Source organism: Haliaeetus albicilla, chromosome 12 (genome assembly GCF_947461875.1).
Source record: "Haliaeetus albicilla chromosome 12, bHalAlb1.1, whole genome shotgun sequence".
Classification (NCBI taxonomy): domain Eukaryota; kingdom Metazoa; phylum Chordata; class Aves; order Accipitriformes; family Accipitridae; genus Haliaeetus; species Haliaeetus albicilla.
Genome location: NC_091494.1, coordinates 17,554,818 through 17,571,912, shown reverse-complemented (window position 1 = coordinate 17,571,912; position 17,095 = coordinate 17,554,818). Strand labels below are relative to the sequence as shown.

Sequence of the window (17,095 nt, the reverse complement as noted above, 5' to 3'; positions counted from 1 at the left end):
ACCCAAAGAGATCACTTGTATTGACAAACGGGAAAGGACACTTAAGAAGCAGTCCGACTTCCTCACAGCCCGTCAGATGTAAAAGAAAACCTTTGTTCCTGGTGGAGAACTTAAAATTTGGCATCATCATTGTTACAACCTGTTCTCTTGCTTTGCATTCCTCTGTCTCTGCATTAACCCCAGAGTTAATATCTGGCTCTTGGAAGAGTTAAATAAGCTGAAAAGTCGAATGACAGACAGACAAAAATACACATGCATATACAAAGATCTGTTTAAATTAGAAATTGATATGACTTTTTTCTTTTGCTGCACATGGAAAAGCAACCATTGGCTTTTAGGCTGTGTGGTTGCCTTCTTGGTCCCTCAGTGGCTTTCTGCATATTGCTAGTGTATGTTGGCTGATGCTGGGTCAGCTCAGTTGTGAAGCTATGAAGAGCAGGCCGTGCAGGGGTAGCTCTCTGTGCTTACAGGACTGGTATCAAACTGAAGAAAATCTAAGCTTAGGGAGCAGTTTATCAGAAGAGCTGGGAACAGGTCTGAACTTTGCTCAGCCACGGCACTGTGGCATTTCAGGTACAGACTATAATAATGTGACCATGTATTTGCAACCAGTCTCAGGGCAGACTTCCTTCAGAAAGCCAAAATTATCTAAAAGGTGGACCTGTGGGTAAAAAAGAACACCTAATAGGCAGATTATGAACCGAACTAAGCCAATGAAAGCGAAGTATAACTTCACCAAAATCAGTGCGTTGGGAAGGTTTTTTACTTGAAAGTCCTGAGGTGGGGCTACTGGTGGGCAGATGTTTCTCTGTGGGATGCTAAGTAGGAGAAAAAACCCCAAAGTCCCTTTTTTTCAGACCACCTTCTAGAAACACTGTTGACTCTTGTTACAACAAAAGCAACACAAATACCACTTTGCTAATACATAGGGAGCCAGACTTAAACATGTCACTGATATTTACTTAACAAATATTGTTAGGTATGTACTCTGATGTGGTTCAAAGAACACTTGTTTATTTAAAACAGCTTATTTTAAAACAAGGCTTTTTGTTTTCTTTCTTTTTTTGTTCCTGGCATGAGACAGCAGCTAAAACTTTCTGCTTTCTGACCTTGGCTTGTCAGAGATTTGTCCTAACAGGGGAAAGCATATTTGCACTGAGTCTGCCAGCTTGGATTTTCAAGAGCTGGGAGAAGCTGCTCACTTGTAGGGCTTGGCTGTATGGTGAGGAGAATTTCATTTTGCTCTCACGATGTCCTGAGAACTGTCTATTCATGCAATTTCTCCCTAACTATCTCCAAAAGCTGTGTCTGATGGTATGCATGCCATTCCCAACCCAGTCTCAGTGGGGTGGCTGGGCACCTTGCCTGTTTCTTAGCACTTACATTCATGCTATATCATTGCAGTCTTACTTACGGTAAACAGCATCTGAAATAGCTGGCACCAGCCACTGCTGGGGACAGGCGCTGGGACTCTATGTGCACACACTGATGGCATTCGGCACTCCCGCAGATCTCACTGAGGTCAGGACAAAGTGGGGAGGGAGGACAGATTTCTGGCTTCTCAGGAGCTCTGACCAGTATCTCTGTAAAGTGGCAGTGACAAACCATTATGAAAGCACCTGCTTTTTAAATTTTTCTTCCCACTTTTTTTGAAAGTCAGGATGGTTCAACCTGGAGCCCTCAGCAGCAGCCTGGCAGCCTCCAGGACTAGGCCAGGGTTTTCCATAGGGTGGATGCCGACAAGCCACTGTGCTTTCCTGCAACTTGTTTTGCTCACCTGCGAAAGGGCTCTGTGGGTCTTCTTGTAAAGCACTTAGGGATCTGTAAACAAAAAAATTCATTTTCTGTAAAGAAAAATATTACACGCAAAGTAACATCTTTGGTTTTTTTTAGGCAAAAAGGGACAGTTCTTGCTGGAGGTGCAAAGCAATATTCCTCACACATCCACACTGCAAATACCAAGGGAATCTCACCAAACATATTCCATTTCATCTTTAGGCTGAAGACAAAGCCATACGTCCTCCCAAGGGAATAGGGAGCTGCAGGATCACTAGGATGACGTCATTCTACTTGGTTATAAAACATGCTGCACACTGAACTTGGCACTCAGCATGCTCAGGTTGAGCTAAGAGCTAATGTAATGAACTGTGGGGAAGGATTTACATCAAATACCACTTTGGAATATTAAAGACAGACAGGACCAACTTCTCACTTGAATAATTACACACTGGCTAAATTCCTCCTTTCATTTCAAAACCAGACAATCACCTTTTTCACTTCTTCTCTAAAACTGTGTGCGTTGCTGTGCTATTTCACTACCTCAAGAGAAACATGTGTGATTAAATGATGAAGTAACTTCTGTTAATTACCATGGGCTGAATGAATCAAGATTAGTTTTAGCTCTAGCAATGACTCTTGCCACTCGAGGGGGGGAGCAAGCAAACCAAGAAAAGAGAGATTCAAATTTCAACAAGTGTCCACAGTTGCTTGTATTTGCTAACATAACCTCAAAGGCAGAGGTGCCTGTGAACACTCCTGAACTTCAGTTTGCATGTGGGAGTACAATACAAAAGACCTTGCATACATATTCACACTGCATGCAGTAGCAATGCAGTGCTCACAAGCTGTTTTAGTTAACTATGTTTGTATTCTCCTGCGTGTGGATACCAGTGTAAGCCTTTCAGCCACTACAGGGTATTCTTCCAGGCTCACTTTAACCTGAATCAGAAAAAGAAGATTTTCTTGTGGTAAAAGTTGTTGTAAGCAGCAAGAGTCAATCTGAAAGGAAAGATTTAGTCCCAGCATTATGGCTGTGTGTTTGAGGGAGATCCAGAGCCAGTGGAAGTTAAGGGAAGGACTCCTAGCAAATGGAATCAGAAGAAAAACCGAAGACAGAGAAGCTGAGATGGAAAAAGTGGAACATCAGAAGACCAGACTGTTTCCTGGCCTGAGAAAGACTTACTGTTAAACCACAGGCAGGGCTTGAAGGTCCAGGACTTCAAAGGTGTTTAGAAGCGTCAAACCCATTTTGCTTCATGGCTCTGGGTCCTCTGGCCTCTTCTAACTCAGTTGCCTTTCTTGTTAAAGAGGATGCTAACACATAGCTTTGCAGGGTTTGCAAAGCTAAGTTCACTGAAGTTTATATGGGAAGCGTGGGAGGAGATTCTTAAAGATGTTAAACAATGGAAAAAGAAACCATGAGACAGTTTGCCTTAGTAACATTCAAAGCAGGCACTGAGAGAAAGCATTCAGCGGTGTTACAACACAGAAGTCCTTTGCCCACGGAGCCATAGCTTCAGCAGAACAAAAAAATAGCTGAAGCACCTGGACATCCCCTTTGTTCTGAACCAGCAATACAGGCTGCACAGGGCCATGGTAGTAATTTAAAAGCTCATTTTCTGCATCCAAACATCGTGTCAGGATGAAATGCAATCCATCCTGCTATCATTTAACGAGCACCCCTGGGACCACTGTACCTTGGAGGCATGATGTCACACATCAGCAGAGAGATTATTTGTTTTGAAGCTTGTGAATAGCTCTGAGACTTCATTTGAAAGTGCTCCATGCAGAGTCATGACTCAAACCCTTCTGGTCTCACAGAAGGGTGCAACTGACTACAGTTTCCCTGTGCTGTTTTTGAGCATCATGTAAGGGATTAGTAGATATTTAATTTTATTACCCTTTTGTATCTTTATGTAGGAATGGCTCTGTCATTGCTTCAATTCCTTCACGTTCATGACACATCTTCTTAAGTGTCGTATCAATGATGCCTCTACTGAGACAAGCAGAGACAGCCATAGCAAAAAGCACTGCAACAAAAACCAAGGCATTTGCTCCATTTCAGGTGATTTTTAATTTATATATAGCCATTGGGAAAATCGTAGTATGAAAGCCATCATCAGACCTGTGACAAGGTAGCTGCGCACAACACCTGTCTGGTTTCTCCTTTTGCAAGAATAAGAAATTATTACTCAGAATTTTATACCAATCCCTTGAAGGGACCAAGATATTAATCTATGGCAATTTGCTGAGAAGCCAACATTTTTTTTTACCAGATCATAATAGTTCAGACTCACCTGGAAGCAACTAAAGCAATACCCAGGTTTAGCAGCAGTATTACCCGACTGAAAATATGCAGCATGGAAAACAGAGCCAATCACTCTGAATGGGTCATTTAATACTGAATTGCTGAACCTTATTCAGTTTTAAAACACAAAGCTTTAAGATTAAAATCCTGGAGGTGCATAAAGGACCTCTCCTTCATCATGTCTACATTGGAATTTACTCTTGTATTAGCATTAAAGCAACAACAAATGAAAAGTGCAGACACTGTATAAGACTGCCAGCCTGTCTGAAATTGGGAATAACTTCAATCATACTCTTTCAGTTTATTCCAGTGTTCTTCCTTCCATGGTGAAGGACCATCAGTAAAGCCATGGTTACTGTCCCAAGCATAGTTCCATCACCGAGTGATAGTTCAAAAAGCATGGGAAGAGATACTAAACTGGAAAGGGTTCAGAGCACAGGGCATGTGATGTTGCTATGTAATACTGGTGAAGAAAGGAAGGGGATCTGGAATGGCTGAAGAATCTGCAATGGGATCCAAAGACATCTGGATCCTGGAGCGATGAATATCACATTAGAGCTATTACTGCTCCACAGCAAGGCCCTTCCTGCTGCATGGGCAGCAGCCTGGAATCGCCCCCACTGAACCTGCACAGCCTCGCACTGCACAGAAGGTCTAAGAGGTGTAGCTTGTAGAGAGAAGCTCAGTGGGAAGAGATCTTAGGTGAGGATCAAGCATGGTGGTTCCAGACTTTATACTCTGTCCCTGGCAACAGCAAAATTTAAATGGACAACAGAATGAACAGAGCTGCATTTAGTGGCTGCAAATCAGTGTTTTATGTTAAGTGAAATTATTGTACAGCAATATGGACATAAATCTGGCTGATACAGAGGGCTAATGATTAGCACAGCTCTACACTCCAAGTAATAGCATTAAAGATGCAATGTGAATTTCAGGGAATTAATCATATTGATCACATCTTTTCAATGATGATGCATCAGGCATTTTTATAGCAGGTTAAATTAGCTGCTTTTACCTTTCATTAATATAGCCCAGAATATTAACTATGCTTATGGAGAAATATTTTTACCCCCTTCCTGCAGACATTCTCCAGGCCCATATGCTGTTACTTTTTCTCTCCTATCCTCACTGCAGCAGATAAGTGGAGGAGATATTGACGGTGTGATGCAGCTTCCCTCTAATGCAGTCAGAATAGCTTTTCCTTGAACTAGGCACAGGAGCCGGCATGCAATAGAAGAGATTAATACCTGGTGGCAAATTACAGCTGATTACAAAAGGTGCATATATAGGGAAACACAATGTAATATTGCCAGGAGAACAATGTATCCAGCAGCTAATTCTCCCTTTCCTTGCATGTTCCCTTTGAAAATAGGACACTTGTTTTTTTCAGCCTTCAATGAAAATGTATCTGCTCCTTCAGTATCAATTGTACAACCCCTGGAATATCGACAAGGACCCCAAGCCCTCTGTCCTACTATTGTCAGTGAGACAGTGGCATGGTCTGGGCACTCCTAGGCAGGATCCAAGCCCCGCTGGCTTAGGCAATATACACGCATCGATGAACTAAAGGAAATTACGAAAGGGAATTCCCTGCCCTGACAAGATATAACCCAAATTCTGCGTAGGAAGGGAGAGCACAAGCTGCGTAAGGGCAGCACTAGCAGAAAGGCATGACGCAAACATGAACAGTAGTGAGCTACAAATGGTGGTGGTCCATGAGCCTCATCGGCTTGGAGATTAAGAAGAAACACAGAAACAGGTAACACCTGGAGCAGTCACCTGTTCCTTTCTTACCTGATTTAAGACTCCTAGTGCTGCAGTCCCTGAATTGCTCCATCATCCATCTTGCCCCTGCTTGTGCTTCTTCAGGAATAGTTCAAAATGCCTCTATAGTCAGTTGTCTCTGCACTGACAATAGTCAGCAATTCTTTCAGTGCTTCTGGAGTGCCTTTCTGCCTACCAGGGAGGCTGACAGGATACTCTTTCAGTCCTTCAGTGGAATACAGCGTGGCACTGCCTTTAGCTGTGAAGAGACTTGTCCAAGGGCACACAAGGGTTTGATGGGCTTGCCAAGGGCTGGCCACAAATACCGGGGCTTGACAGCCACGTACCACCTTTCATCACCCTTATGCCAGTCCAACCCCCTCAACTCTTCCCTTCCCCAGACAGCAAGTATCTTAGTTATTTTTAAAAGAATTTCATGTATCTGTTAGTCTGCAAACTACAAAGTAAATATAAGTTTCAAATGAAATGGCTAGGACTTTGACGCTTCTTAAAATATACATTTTATTATTTTCTGGTGTTTGCTATGAAGGTTTCATTCAAATTGTGAAGGTACACAGCCTTTACAAACTTCTTGAGTTAAAGGTTTTTGTTGGTGGTTTTATGTTCTGTTTCTTTCATGGCAGAGGAAAATACATAGGCTGTAAAATGTTGAAATTCATTAGATGTTTAGTATTACCTCTTCATATATGCTGTGGAATGCTTTGTAGAAATACTGTATAAAATAAGGCAGACTTTGACAGGGAATTCAGTCATAAAATTTCATGGGAGAAAACAAAAAGTTCCAACATATTATTTTTGTAGCCAAGGGAAGATCAGGTGGTCGTCACTGGTTTGTGGGAGAACTACTGCAGTTCTGGTGCTCAGACAGTATACGTTTCTTGTTTATTCTACTATTCTCAGGTGATAGCTTTTCAATAAAACTTATTTTAATTAACATAAATCAGACAATATTTAAACATACACATCTATCCTTACAGTGCAATAAAAATGTATCATTGTATAGTATTTTGTATTTGCATTATGAAAATAAAAGGTCTGTACATCAATTAAATGTATATTAATGAGTATGAATCATGTAAATTTGTAATGCATCTAAAGTTGGCTTTGGCTTTTAAGTATTTATAAATTCATAGAAAATATTGAACATCTAACAAAATAAATAAAACGTATCATTTTAATCATAGATGCTAACGATCAACCTCAAAAATTCTTGTGTTATTTTTTACATTTGCTACTAAATTTCTTAGAGAACTCACTTTCAGTAGTGCTCAGAAGTGAATGATTGCACCTTCTGTGATGTGAAAAAATAGAGTACATCTATTTTTCATAGATCAAAAATTCCTTCTTATAGAGTTGCCTTTTAAATGTCTGATTGTTCTATGTAACTGTCTTAAGTGCTTATAAAAAGCATGTAGCTTTCTCATAAAAGCCGTGAGTCTCTATTAATAGATAATTCTTTTTCACTTGCAGGATTGAGGATTAAGCAAAATCTTCTAGTGAATGTCCTTTTTATGAAGATTCTTCAAGGTCTTCCAGCTTCACATACTGGTATGAAGATATCACAAAAATATGTTCACTAATAAACCCTCTTCAGGACAAGTACTGCAGCAATCCAGTGTAATTCCACTTGGTAGGCTTATTTCATTGGAGTCCACACATGGTAGTTTGTGGAAGTCAACTGCTGACCTCATGTTCTCTTGAATTTGAAAGTTCCCCAAGTGCATGGGCTAGCCTTACTGTAATACTGAAGAGACCAAAACAAATCTCAAATCACATGAATAAAAGTGAGCTTGAATAAATATGCATCTGGTTAGTAAATTACACACCATGGTCTAATTGCTATTCTGGTGGTGGTCGAAGGCTCCGCAGCTTCCTTTCATCTAGTCCTTTCCAGTATTTAAAGTTATTATCCAGATGCTGCATCAAATTTGGCAGGTCTGCAAATGCTAGGGAAGAAAGGGCAGAGTGTATTTAGTTTGCAGAATCGAAACAGTCACATGATTCTGCTGCTTAAATATCACTTGAAATGTCTTGGCAACTGTGTTAAGTAGGAAAGCTTAAATCTGTCATACTGATACTTGAAATGGTTTTGGCTGTATAGCTTTCATCATTCATGTATCACTCAGGCCACTGAGAACAGTTCTGTAAGTCTACTAATACTGGTATTGCAAGTCCCAGCAAAGGGACTCAGTTTTCCAGGAGGGGCATAGCTAATTATGCTTGTAATTATTCTACTTCATCAAATCTCAGTCACATGTCATGATCTGGCATTCAGGAGAGTCACATTTCTGACCACTTTTACCATGGAGGCAGCACTTGGAAGGAAATAGCTGCTCCCCCAAGCAGTTTCCAGAATGTAGAAATTTGTCTTGAAGAATAACTGATATTAACATGGACAAAATGACTGTGCCCAAAGTGCTATCAAGGAGAATATGTTCTGTTCTCCATTTACAGAGAAGCAAGTTTAAAACGAAGAAAGTTAAACATTGCGTGAATCTAATATATTAAAGAGAAGCCACGAGAATGGCTTGTAGCAGTATCAAAATACTTCTAAGCAATAATGAAGTTATTCAGCTTACTTGAACTGCAGAAACCTTCCCTTTTCTCTCCCTTTCTCTAGGAGCCATAAGAAAGCAATTTTGTATCACAGTAGTTTCAAATGTTCACAAAATAGTTATTGTCAGGAAATATAGCAAAGTTTTGCTTACCATCCCAGGCATCAAACATATCAGTAATGAAGTAATCAATGAATGATATTTGGGATTTGGGGATGCTGCAAGTATTTCTGTCAAAAACTGGCATCACAACAGGTAAACCTTGCCTCTTTTCTTCATCAGTCTGCAAAAAACACTCTTGTGATTATTCAGCTAAGACACATTCTGTTAATTGGCTTCTTTTAGCAGCAGATTGTTTGGCACTGACTAAAGCATGCAACTGCTAAATAAACAGAGGAACCTGAATAAATCTGAAGAAGCAGCAATTTAATCTTGAGCACCTAGTCGTCTAGGTTTCAGGGAAACAGCAGACAAATAGTGCCTTCCAGTGTTTCCCACAAAGTGATACATTTACCTTCTGCATCTACACACAAAGCTGACCCTAAGTAATTTCACACGTTACTGATTAAATTATGACTGCTTTGGAGCTAAAAGATGCTCAATCATTTTCAATCTCTGATGGAAGTGACAATCTGTACAACTCAGAGATGGCAAAATATCTTTTTTTATCCTCTTTTTCTCCCCTTGAGGTACCAAGTCCCAATTGCAGCATTGGGTCTATCATCTGCAATAATGACTCTGCCCTCTCCTTTTCCCCATCCTTTTCCCCATCTTCCTAAAACCATTCTGCAGCACAGTGTGCTACGGTCTTACAGCATTTCTTGGAGTGAGTGCTGTTCCCATGCTAACACTAAGAGCTGATGATCCCATTACTGAAGCATAGCCAGAATGTGGGTACACGGAAGGCACCCTTCCTCTGCCTCTTGTGATGGGAACACATTTGCAGGCAAAACTCAAAAAGCCCAGCTCCATACTGAACAACATGAAAGCTTAAATTTTTCAAAAACTGCACTGTAGAAGTTGTCAACTTTCGTCTGTCTGAAGGCATCTAGTCTTGTATTGGCATGCATAATATCCCATCATTTAAAATTAAAAAGTTGTTATTTTTCACATTATGTAATGCAGCCTTAGACATTCTGGGACACTGGCAGTATATGCACCCTTCTCTTCCCTTTTCAAGAGATGCTCACCTGGAATTTCAGCAGCCCATTTTAGCTGCCTTACCTGTGCAAAGTACTCCTCAGAGATGCGTCCAGCCCACTCTATACACTGTTCTATGGGTCTGCATGGATTGGAAATGTCAGCACACTTTATCAACATACGTTTGATAAGGATACGGTTTTCAGGAGACGTGAGAACAGTTTTGATTGACTCTCCATCACCATTATTCTGTAACATTTAAGAATTAAAAACAATCCATTAGCAAGGTCTCTGTGCACTTACTCAAAAGGTTTGTGCCTTGGGAACGCTTTCAGCAGATCCTACAAGGATCAGTCCTGCTACTGACTACCCTATTTGACGTCCAGCCAAATTTATAAGGGGATTATGAATGTTAGCCACAGCTCTGAACTAGTACTGAATTCAGTTTCTAGATTCAGTCACTGTCTTTCTGACAGATCTCTTGGGCATCTTTGGGCAAGTCATCTAATCCCTCTGTGCCTTATCTGCCTTCTTAAAAGTGTGGAGAGGATCCATTCATCACTACACACATCACGGTGAGCACTGTGTAGGCAGAAAAATGTAATTCTCTGCTGAAATCCAAGGATTAGTGGACTTGCACATTAAGAGTGTGGAATAGCTGGTTCAAAAAAAAATGACTGACCCGACACGCATGGTCATCCTCTGCATGCAAACCTCAATGGCGTGAGCATCAATCAATCTGACAGCGCTGCTACTATTAGGAGAGTCAGATCCCACATTGCCTCCCAGGCATGCTCCTCATTCCCTTCCACTGGACCCATGTTAGCCCATCAGTCTCTGATCTGACGGGGAATTTTGCTTTTTGAGCTTATCAGTATTAAAGCAATATATTAGAAACATGCTTCCGAACAGCCTTGTCTTGCCTCTGCAAGTCTAGGAAAGTTTTCAGCCCACGCACAGCTTATATTTGGTTCCCAGGCTGCACATATAAGCGCGTCAACAGTACTCTATATTTGGAGCCAGTACATAGCTAATATGAGTAAAGGCTCCGATGATCCAGATTAGAACCTATTTTCTGTGGAGCTCTGATGAAGTAAGTTTCCAAAGGACACAGATTCAGGATTAAAATATCTTAAAAAATTACCTGTAAGTACAGTATTATTACTTGACTTTTTAGGGATGGGTAGGTATAGAAATTTACAACACCATCTACTCACAATAGAAACTCTTTGAAGCAAGGAGTATGCTAGACTTCTCTGGCACCTAACAAGGTCTTGCTCTATAGTCAGAGCAGTGTAGAAGTAACAGTAACAACTGATAATGATAATTATGATAATAATAATAATGTGCCACCAGTTCCTGCAGTATTTTGTACGAAGAGAGAGATACAAAGCAGCAGAAACATTCTGTTCTTTTATTAGGACATACTTTTCAGAAGAAAGGTCTTGTGGGGGAAGAAAGTTCTTCCTAAAGGAAGAAAATGACAATAATAAAAAAATTATTATTTGGTAGCATATTGGCTCAGAAACACCAGCTCCACAGTTCTCACTAAAATGAGACTCCCAAACCAATTCTCTTCCCTCATTTTTAGATATGTGGAAGGGAAGATACAGAGCAAACAAAGTGAGGTGAATACATCTTCAAATGCATGGCAAAATTACGTAAGAGAAAGCCAGAATAAAGTGATGGAAGCTCCAGAAACTCAAGCATGGAAATTAAGCACTGAAAATTATTAGTGATCGTTCAGTTAAGGATAGTAGAGAATATCCTAGTAGGTAAACCACCAGGAATCAAGAAAGGATGTTCGCTTCTGTGATCTGTTCAAACCAAGGGCACTGTATGCGGATGTCTTGGGAATAAAATGTGCTAACTGTGCTTAGTCCCAGCATCCTGCTCAGAGTGCAGAGGTGTCTCTGCATGTCAGATGTTGGCTTCCTGTCATAGGCTTAGGTGACATCATGAACGGAAATGGGAGGATAAAGGATGCTGGAGCTGGAAAAGATTTTTTTCAGTTTATGAAACAAAAGAAGAAAGGAAACAAACAGAGCAGCCTCTCAGCATGGCTCTTTGAACAAATATGTATAAAAATAATAAATAAAAAAACTAAGTGGAACTGTCCCATTCAGAACACACGGTTGGCAGCTCAGCCTGCAAACACTACACTGAGTCACCGCCATGACTGGAAACCAGGCCAGGAAACACACGCTGCCACTGCAACCAGATACACAACCAGACTTGAAAGAGGATTTGCCAGTGTTGTTCTACTAGTAACAAGCACAGCTAATGATTTGGTGGTATACCCACTCACACATTACAGGCCTTTTAATAGGAACCTGCTGAACTGAGAAACTCCCAACCAAAAGAAGGGAAACATTTTACTTCTTGTTTTCAATAAAGATTACAGAGGCTTTGTCTTTCTTCCCATCCTTGGGCAGAATTTGCTGGGAATCACAAATGCCTTATGGGGCAGTTATTTCCCTGCAGCCCCTGGGGCTCAAGGGCAGAATTAAACTTTTGTTTGATTTCTATACGTCACTGTATTTGTTTTTACTGTCTGACTGTACAGGTCCAAGCCCCGTTCTTCAACAGCAACAGCTATTCAGCTCTCCATAACAGGCAAGAAGAGGAGTTTGGCTCCTTGGATGGATGCTGCTGCTCAAAAAACTGCTGCATCCCAATTCTTGGGGCTGGGAGAAGGGGCTCTGCGCACCAAGCAAGGCCAGTACACAGCCCTCCAGCAGGACCATGTGCCCTAGACAGTTACACACTCCACAAGGTCACCCAGAAGCAGCAGCTCCCTTCTCTTCCTCCATGTCTCTTCCCCTCCTATGCTGAATGCTGCTACACTCACCCAGAGAGGCTGTCCAACTGAGGACTTAACAGCCTTTCTCCTAGTTTAGTCAGTAAAACCAGTATCCTACTGGGACTTTGGCTTCACATTCACATAGTTCTCATTAGCATCACTGGGTGCCAATAACAAAGCTAATTCTACTGTGGACAAAGGTACTCTCCTCCAATTAAGATCCAGTCTGCTTCTGATGGGTGAATGAACAAGACCTGTTCCTCTCCCACCTTCAGATAATAAAAAGACTGCCCTCCCCCATTACATGCAGCAGTCATAAATGTGCCTTCTAAAAAACATGGTAAGAAAACACATAAAACCATTACAGCTCCTACAGGACGTTGCCACCGATGCACTTTATTATAATCATTTCTGAAAATCTTCTCTTTGCAAAAAAAACATTCCAACAAAATTATATACTGCTCTTACTGGCAACAAAACTGCTGGTTGAAGCTGTTACTGAAACTGGTGTGGTTTTTCAGAACGAGTTCTTACCAGGCAATTTTATTGTGTCCATGGGGTTCCAGATGGGTATTGATTATGTCTATATGATATGGTATTGGGTTTGTGTGGCAGGGTTTTGATAGCAGGGGAGGGGGTGCAGGGGCGGCTCCTGTGAGAAGCTGCTAGAAACCTCCCCGGCTCCAAGTCGGACCGGCCTCTGGCCAAGGCCAACCCAATCAGCGACAATGGTAGCGCCTCTGGGATAACATATTTAAGAAGGAAAAAAACCAAAACCTACTGGAAAACCTGCAGCAGAGAGAGGAGTGGGATGTGAGAGAAACAACCCTGCAGACACCCAGGTCAGTGAAGAAGGAGGGGGAGGAGATGCTCCAGGCACCGAAGCAGAGATTCCCCTGCAGCCCGTGGTGAGACAGCAGACTGTCCCCCTGCAGCCCGTGGAGATGAACAGTGGAGCAGATATCCACCTGCAGCCCGTGGAGGAGCCCAAGCTGGAGCAGGTGGATGCCCCCAAAGATGGCCATGACTCTGTGGGAAAGCCTGCAGACTGGAGCAGTCTGTACCTGAAGGACTGCAGCCTGTGGAAGGGACCCACGCTGGAGCAGTTCGCGAAGAACTGCAGCCCGTGGGAAGGACTCACTTTGGAGAAGTTTGTGGAGGACTGTCTCTTGTGGGAGGGAGCCCACGGTGGAGCAGGGGAAGAGTGAAGAGTCCTCCCCTGAGGAGGAAGGAGTGGCAGAGACGACGTGTGATGAACTGACCTCAAACCCATTCCCCGTCCCCCTGCGCCACTGGGGCAGGGGGTAGGTAGAGAATTTGGGAGTAAAGTTGTACCTGGGAAGAAGGGAGGGGTAGGGGGAAGATGTTTTTAAGATTTGGTTTTATTTCTCATTACCCTACTCTGATTTGATTGGTAACAAATTAAATTGAGTTTTTAAAGAAAGTAGACAGAAAACCCATGAATGCTGCCAGGCAGCAGTGAAGGCCCTCATTTCCAGAGAATGTGCCATATGGCAGTCAATATACCTGCCCTTATGCTGCACCACCAGCGGTTCCCATTGTGAGTGAGGGAGTAATTCAGCTTCTGTTCTGAGGCAAATCTTTGCTCCTTTCCAGAAATGGCCAACAACAATGCCAAGCCTTGCCACTAGTACTCTCTCCATGGGAGTGACTGGGTTCATCAAAATGGCATTTTTAACAGGAAAATATACAATAGCCCAAGGTTCTGGTTCCAAGTACAACATCATAGCACTCCAATATTAATAGGATCCAAGTGAGCCCCACTCACCCTCAAAATGTGTGACGACCATGTTAAGCAGAAGGGCATTCAAACCCAGAGGTGAAAGACACATTTCTAGTCTCTCTTTCTCCACATTTCTGATGAACTTTCTCAGAATACCATATGGGAATTTCCTACTGCCAAGGGTTCCCAGTCCCTGCCTAGTCATTTTAAGGAGGACTTGCAGTGTTGCTTACCCCATTTTCTTCTAGCGCTGCCAAGGGCTTATTAATGCTGTTGACAAACTTGTTGACATGCTCAAAGTGCTTTGTCATTTCTGTTGCTAAGACCATGTCAATAATGGCTTGGCGAAGGGTTCGATACTCATTCCTGTTTAAAGAAGGAAACAATTAAGAATGTTGGCTGGTTCACAAAGGGCTGCTTGCTAAAACAAGTCTAACAAAAATGCTACAGACCGTTTCCGTTGAAGAGAGGTGCTGCGGGAAGAAAGAACAGTAATAAAGGCTTGGGCAGCTGCAGCTATGTTGGATGAAGTACCCTTTGGTGTGCAGACATATATGCTAGAAGCACGACTGGATCTCTAGGAGAAACAGTGCAAGAACTGGGCAGAATCAGAGGCACCAGCTACTCAGGAAGGCTGCCAGGACATGCCACACCAGCGTGTTCCCAAGGCTTTTAGCACAGACACTCAGCAGTGGCTCATGCTCCAGCCAAGTTTTCAGCGATACTTTTCTGCTGTATCTTGAAAGGGCCAAAGCAATGGTTACATCCTCACCTTAAATGCCTTTCTAGGGCTGGAAGAACAACAGGTCCTCACTATTGTTCCCATTGCAACAAGGCATTTTATTTTTTACTCTTTCTGTGACTCTTTCTATCCTTGTTCTACCCAGCAAACACCTACCCACTCAGCCACAGCTTGTCCACAACGTCCAATGATACAAAATGATTCTTCTAGACTTGCTAACATTAGGATTTACACTAAGTTCCTTAGACAGGGTCTGCTTTTTTATCCACAGGAGGAATTGAAACCATGGGATTACTCCTGAGTCAGGCAGGACAGGCAGAAGCACTCTACTGTTTTAGAAGCAAACTTCTACAAGGGCTATGGACAGTTATCCACAAGGCACTGCCCTCCTCTAGGATACTTGTTTGCATTATCTTATGTTACACAGAATAAAGTGAGAGTTGTTAGTGGGCAGACAAGGACCTTTGGTTTTAAGCTTACCTCTCCATGTTTTTAAATATATTGCATTTGTCATCCCGGGTGGTGAGCTGGAAAGCCAGGGCAGCATGATGGCTCTCCAGCACTGCGGTGTCATTGTAGAGAATTGCTAGCTCACTGCCAGCATTGCACAGGAAAGAATTTGTTCTTCCTGGGTGATCCACATCATGGACTGTGGCAGCAATGAGTGCGGCAACCTCATCAATTGGATCCAGAGTTTGCTGAAAATAAAAGGATGCTTAGTTTTATCATAGAACCATAGAATGGTTTGAGTTGGAAGGGACCTTAAAGATCATCTAGTTCCAACCCCCCTGCCAACACCTTCCACTAGACCAGGTTGCTCAAAGCCCCATCCAACCTGGCCTTGAACACTTCCAGGGATGGGGCATCCACAGCCTTTCTGGGCAACCCATTCCAGTGCCTCACCACCCTCACAGTGGAAGAGTTTCTTCCTTACATCTAATCTAAATCTACCCTCTTTCAGTTTAAAGCCATTACCCCTTGTCCTATCACTGCCTGCCCTTGTAAAAAGTCCCTCTCTGGCTTTGCTGTAGGCCCCCTTTAGGTACTGGAAGGCTGCTATAAGGTCTCCTTGGAGCCTTCTCTTCTCCAGGCTGAACAGCCCCAACTCTCTCAGCCTGTCTTCATAGCAGAGGTGCTCCAGCCCTCTGATCATCTTCGTGGCCCTCCTCTGGACTCACTCCAACAGGTCCATGTCCTTCTTATGTTGGGGGCCCCAGAGCTGAACGCAGTACTCCAGGTGGGGTCTCACAAGAACGGAGTAGAAGGGGAGAATCACCTCCCTCGACCTGCTGGTTATGCTTTTTTTTGATGCAGCCCAGGATACGGTTGGCTTTCTGGGCTGCAAGCGCACATTGCTGGGTCATGTTGACCTTCTTGTCAACCAACACCCCCAAGTCCTTCTCCGCAGGGCTGCTCTCAATTCACTCATCGCCCAGCCTGTATTTGTGCTTGGGATTGCCCTGACCCATGTGCAGGACCTTGCACCTGGCCTTGCTGAACGTCATGAGGTTCACATGGGCCCACCTCTCCAGCCTGTCAAGGTCCCTCTGGATGGCATCCCTTCCCTCCAGCGTCTCGACCGCACCACACAGCTTGGTGTCATCGGCAAACTTGCTGAGGGTGCGCTCAATCCCACTGTCCGTGCTGCCAACAAAGATGTTAAACAGCTCCGGCAGACTCATTAGAAACCCTACTCTGTCCATAAGATTAAGCCAAGTTGCTGAGGAATAAAAACCAGAACTCTGCAGATCAGTAAGGGTCAGATGTTCTAGACAGAGCAATGGAAAATTCATTATAAGCTTCACTGAACACTGCATGACTTTTTTGGCCATTTTGTGCCTCTTGAATTTTGCTCAAGCCACACCTTTGACAGAGCACATCAAATTAAAGAAATGCAAAGTAATAAATTAGTTTGTGTTTTCTAACAACACAGAGACCACCTTCACTTGGAGTTAGGGTATTTGGCTTGGAAAAAAGACCAACACAACACTGCTAAAAATTACTCTCTTTCCACCAGACCCCTTCATTTCTTTTGGAAACTTAATGTGTCCTAATCACATTTCACTTACGTGCTGGCTAGGTTTACAGTTGTAAGGAATGCTTCCCATATATCCAGTTCTATAACAACAATGTCCTGGGGCTACAACTAATATGAATTCTACGAAGAATACTTGATGGTTTACATCTATGGAAAAATTACATGACACACTGTTCTCTACTTTCTGTATCAGATTCTCAT

General features: G+C 42.7%; 1 protein-coding gene across 6 annotated transcripts in view; it reads right to left on the bottom strand.

The window, feature by feature from the left end:
• PDE8A (phosphodiesterase 8A) overlaps positions 1-17,095 on the bottom strand; it is a 171,981-nt gene that overhangs the window by 6,956 nt on the left and 147,930 nt on the right. For 5 of the 6 annotated variants that reach the window (XM_069798344.1, XM_069798340.1, XM_069798341.1 and 2 more), the window contains exons 18-25: positions 15,337-15,554; positions 14,348-14,480; positions 9,652-9,816; positions 8,581-8,710; positions 5,157-7,818; positions 2,963-3,165; positions 1,778-1,821; positions 1,415-1,583 (exon numbers count right to left, since the gene is read on the bottom strand). In XM_069798344.1, coding sequence (XP_069654445.1) covers positions 7,712-7,818; positions 8,581-8,710; positions 9,652-9,816; positions 14,348-14,480; positions 15,337-15,554 — 753 coding nt within the window. In that variant the 3' untranslated portion in view covers positions 1,415-1,583; positions 1,778-1,821; positions 2,963-3,165; positions 5,157-7,711. The remainder of the gene's footprint in view (positions 1-1,414; positions 1,584-1,777; positions 1,822-2,962; positions 3,166-5,156; positions 7,819-8,580; positions 8,711-9,651; positions 9,817-14,347; positions 14,481-15,336; positions 15,555-17,095) is intronic. The other variant, XM_069798343.1, reaches the window with a different exon arrangement.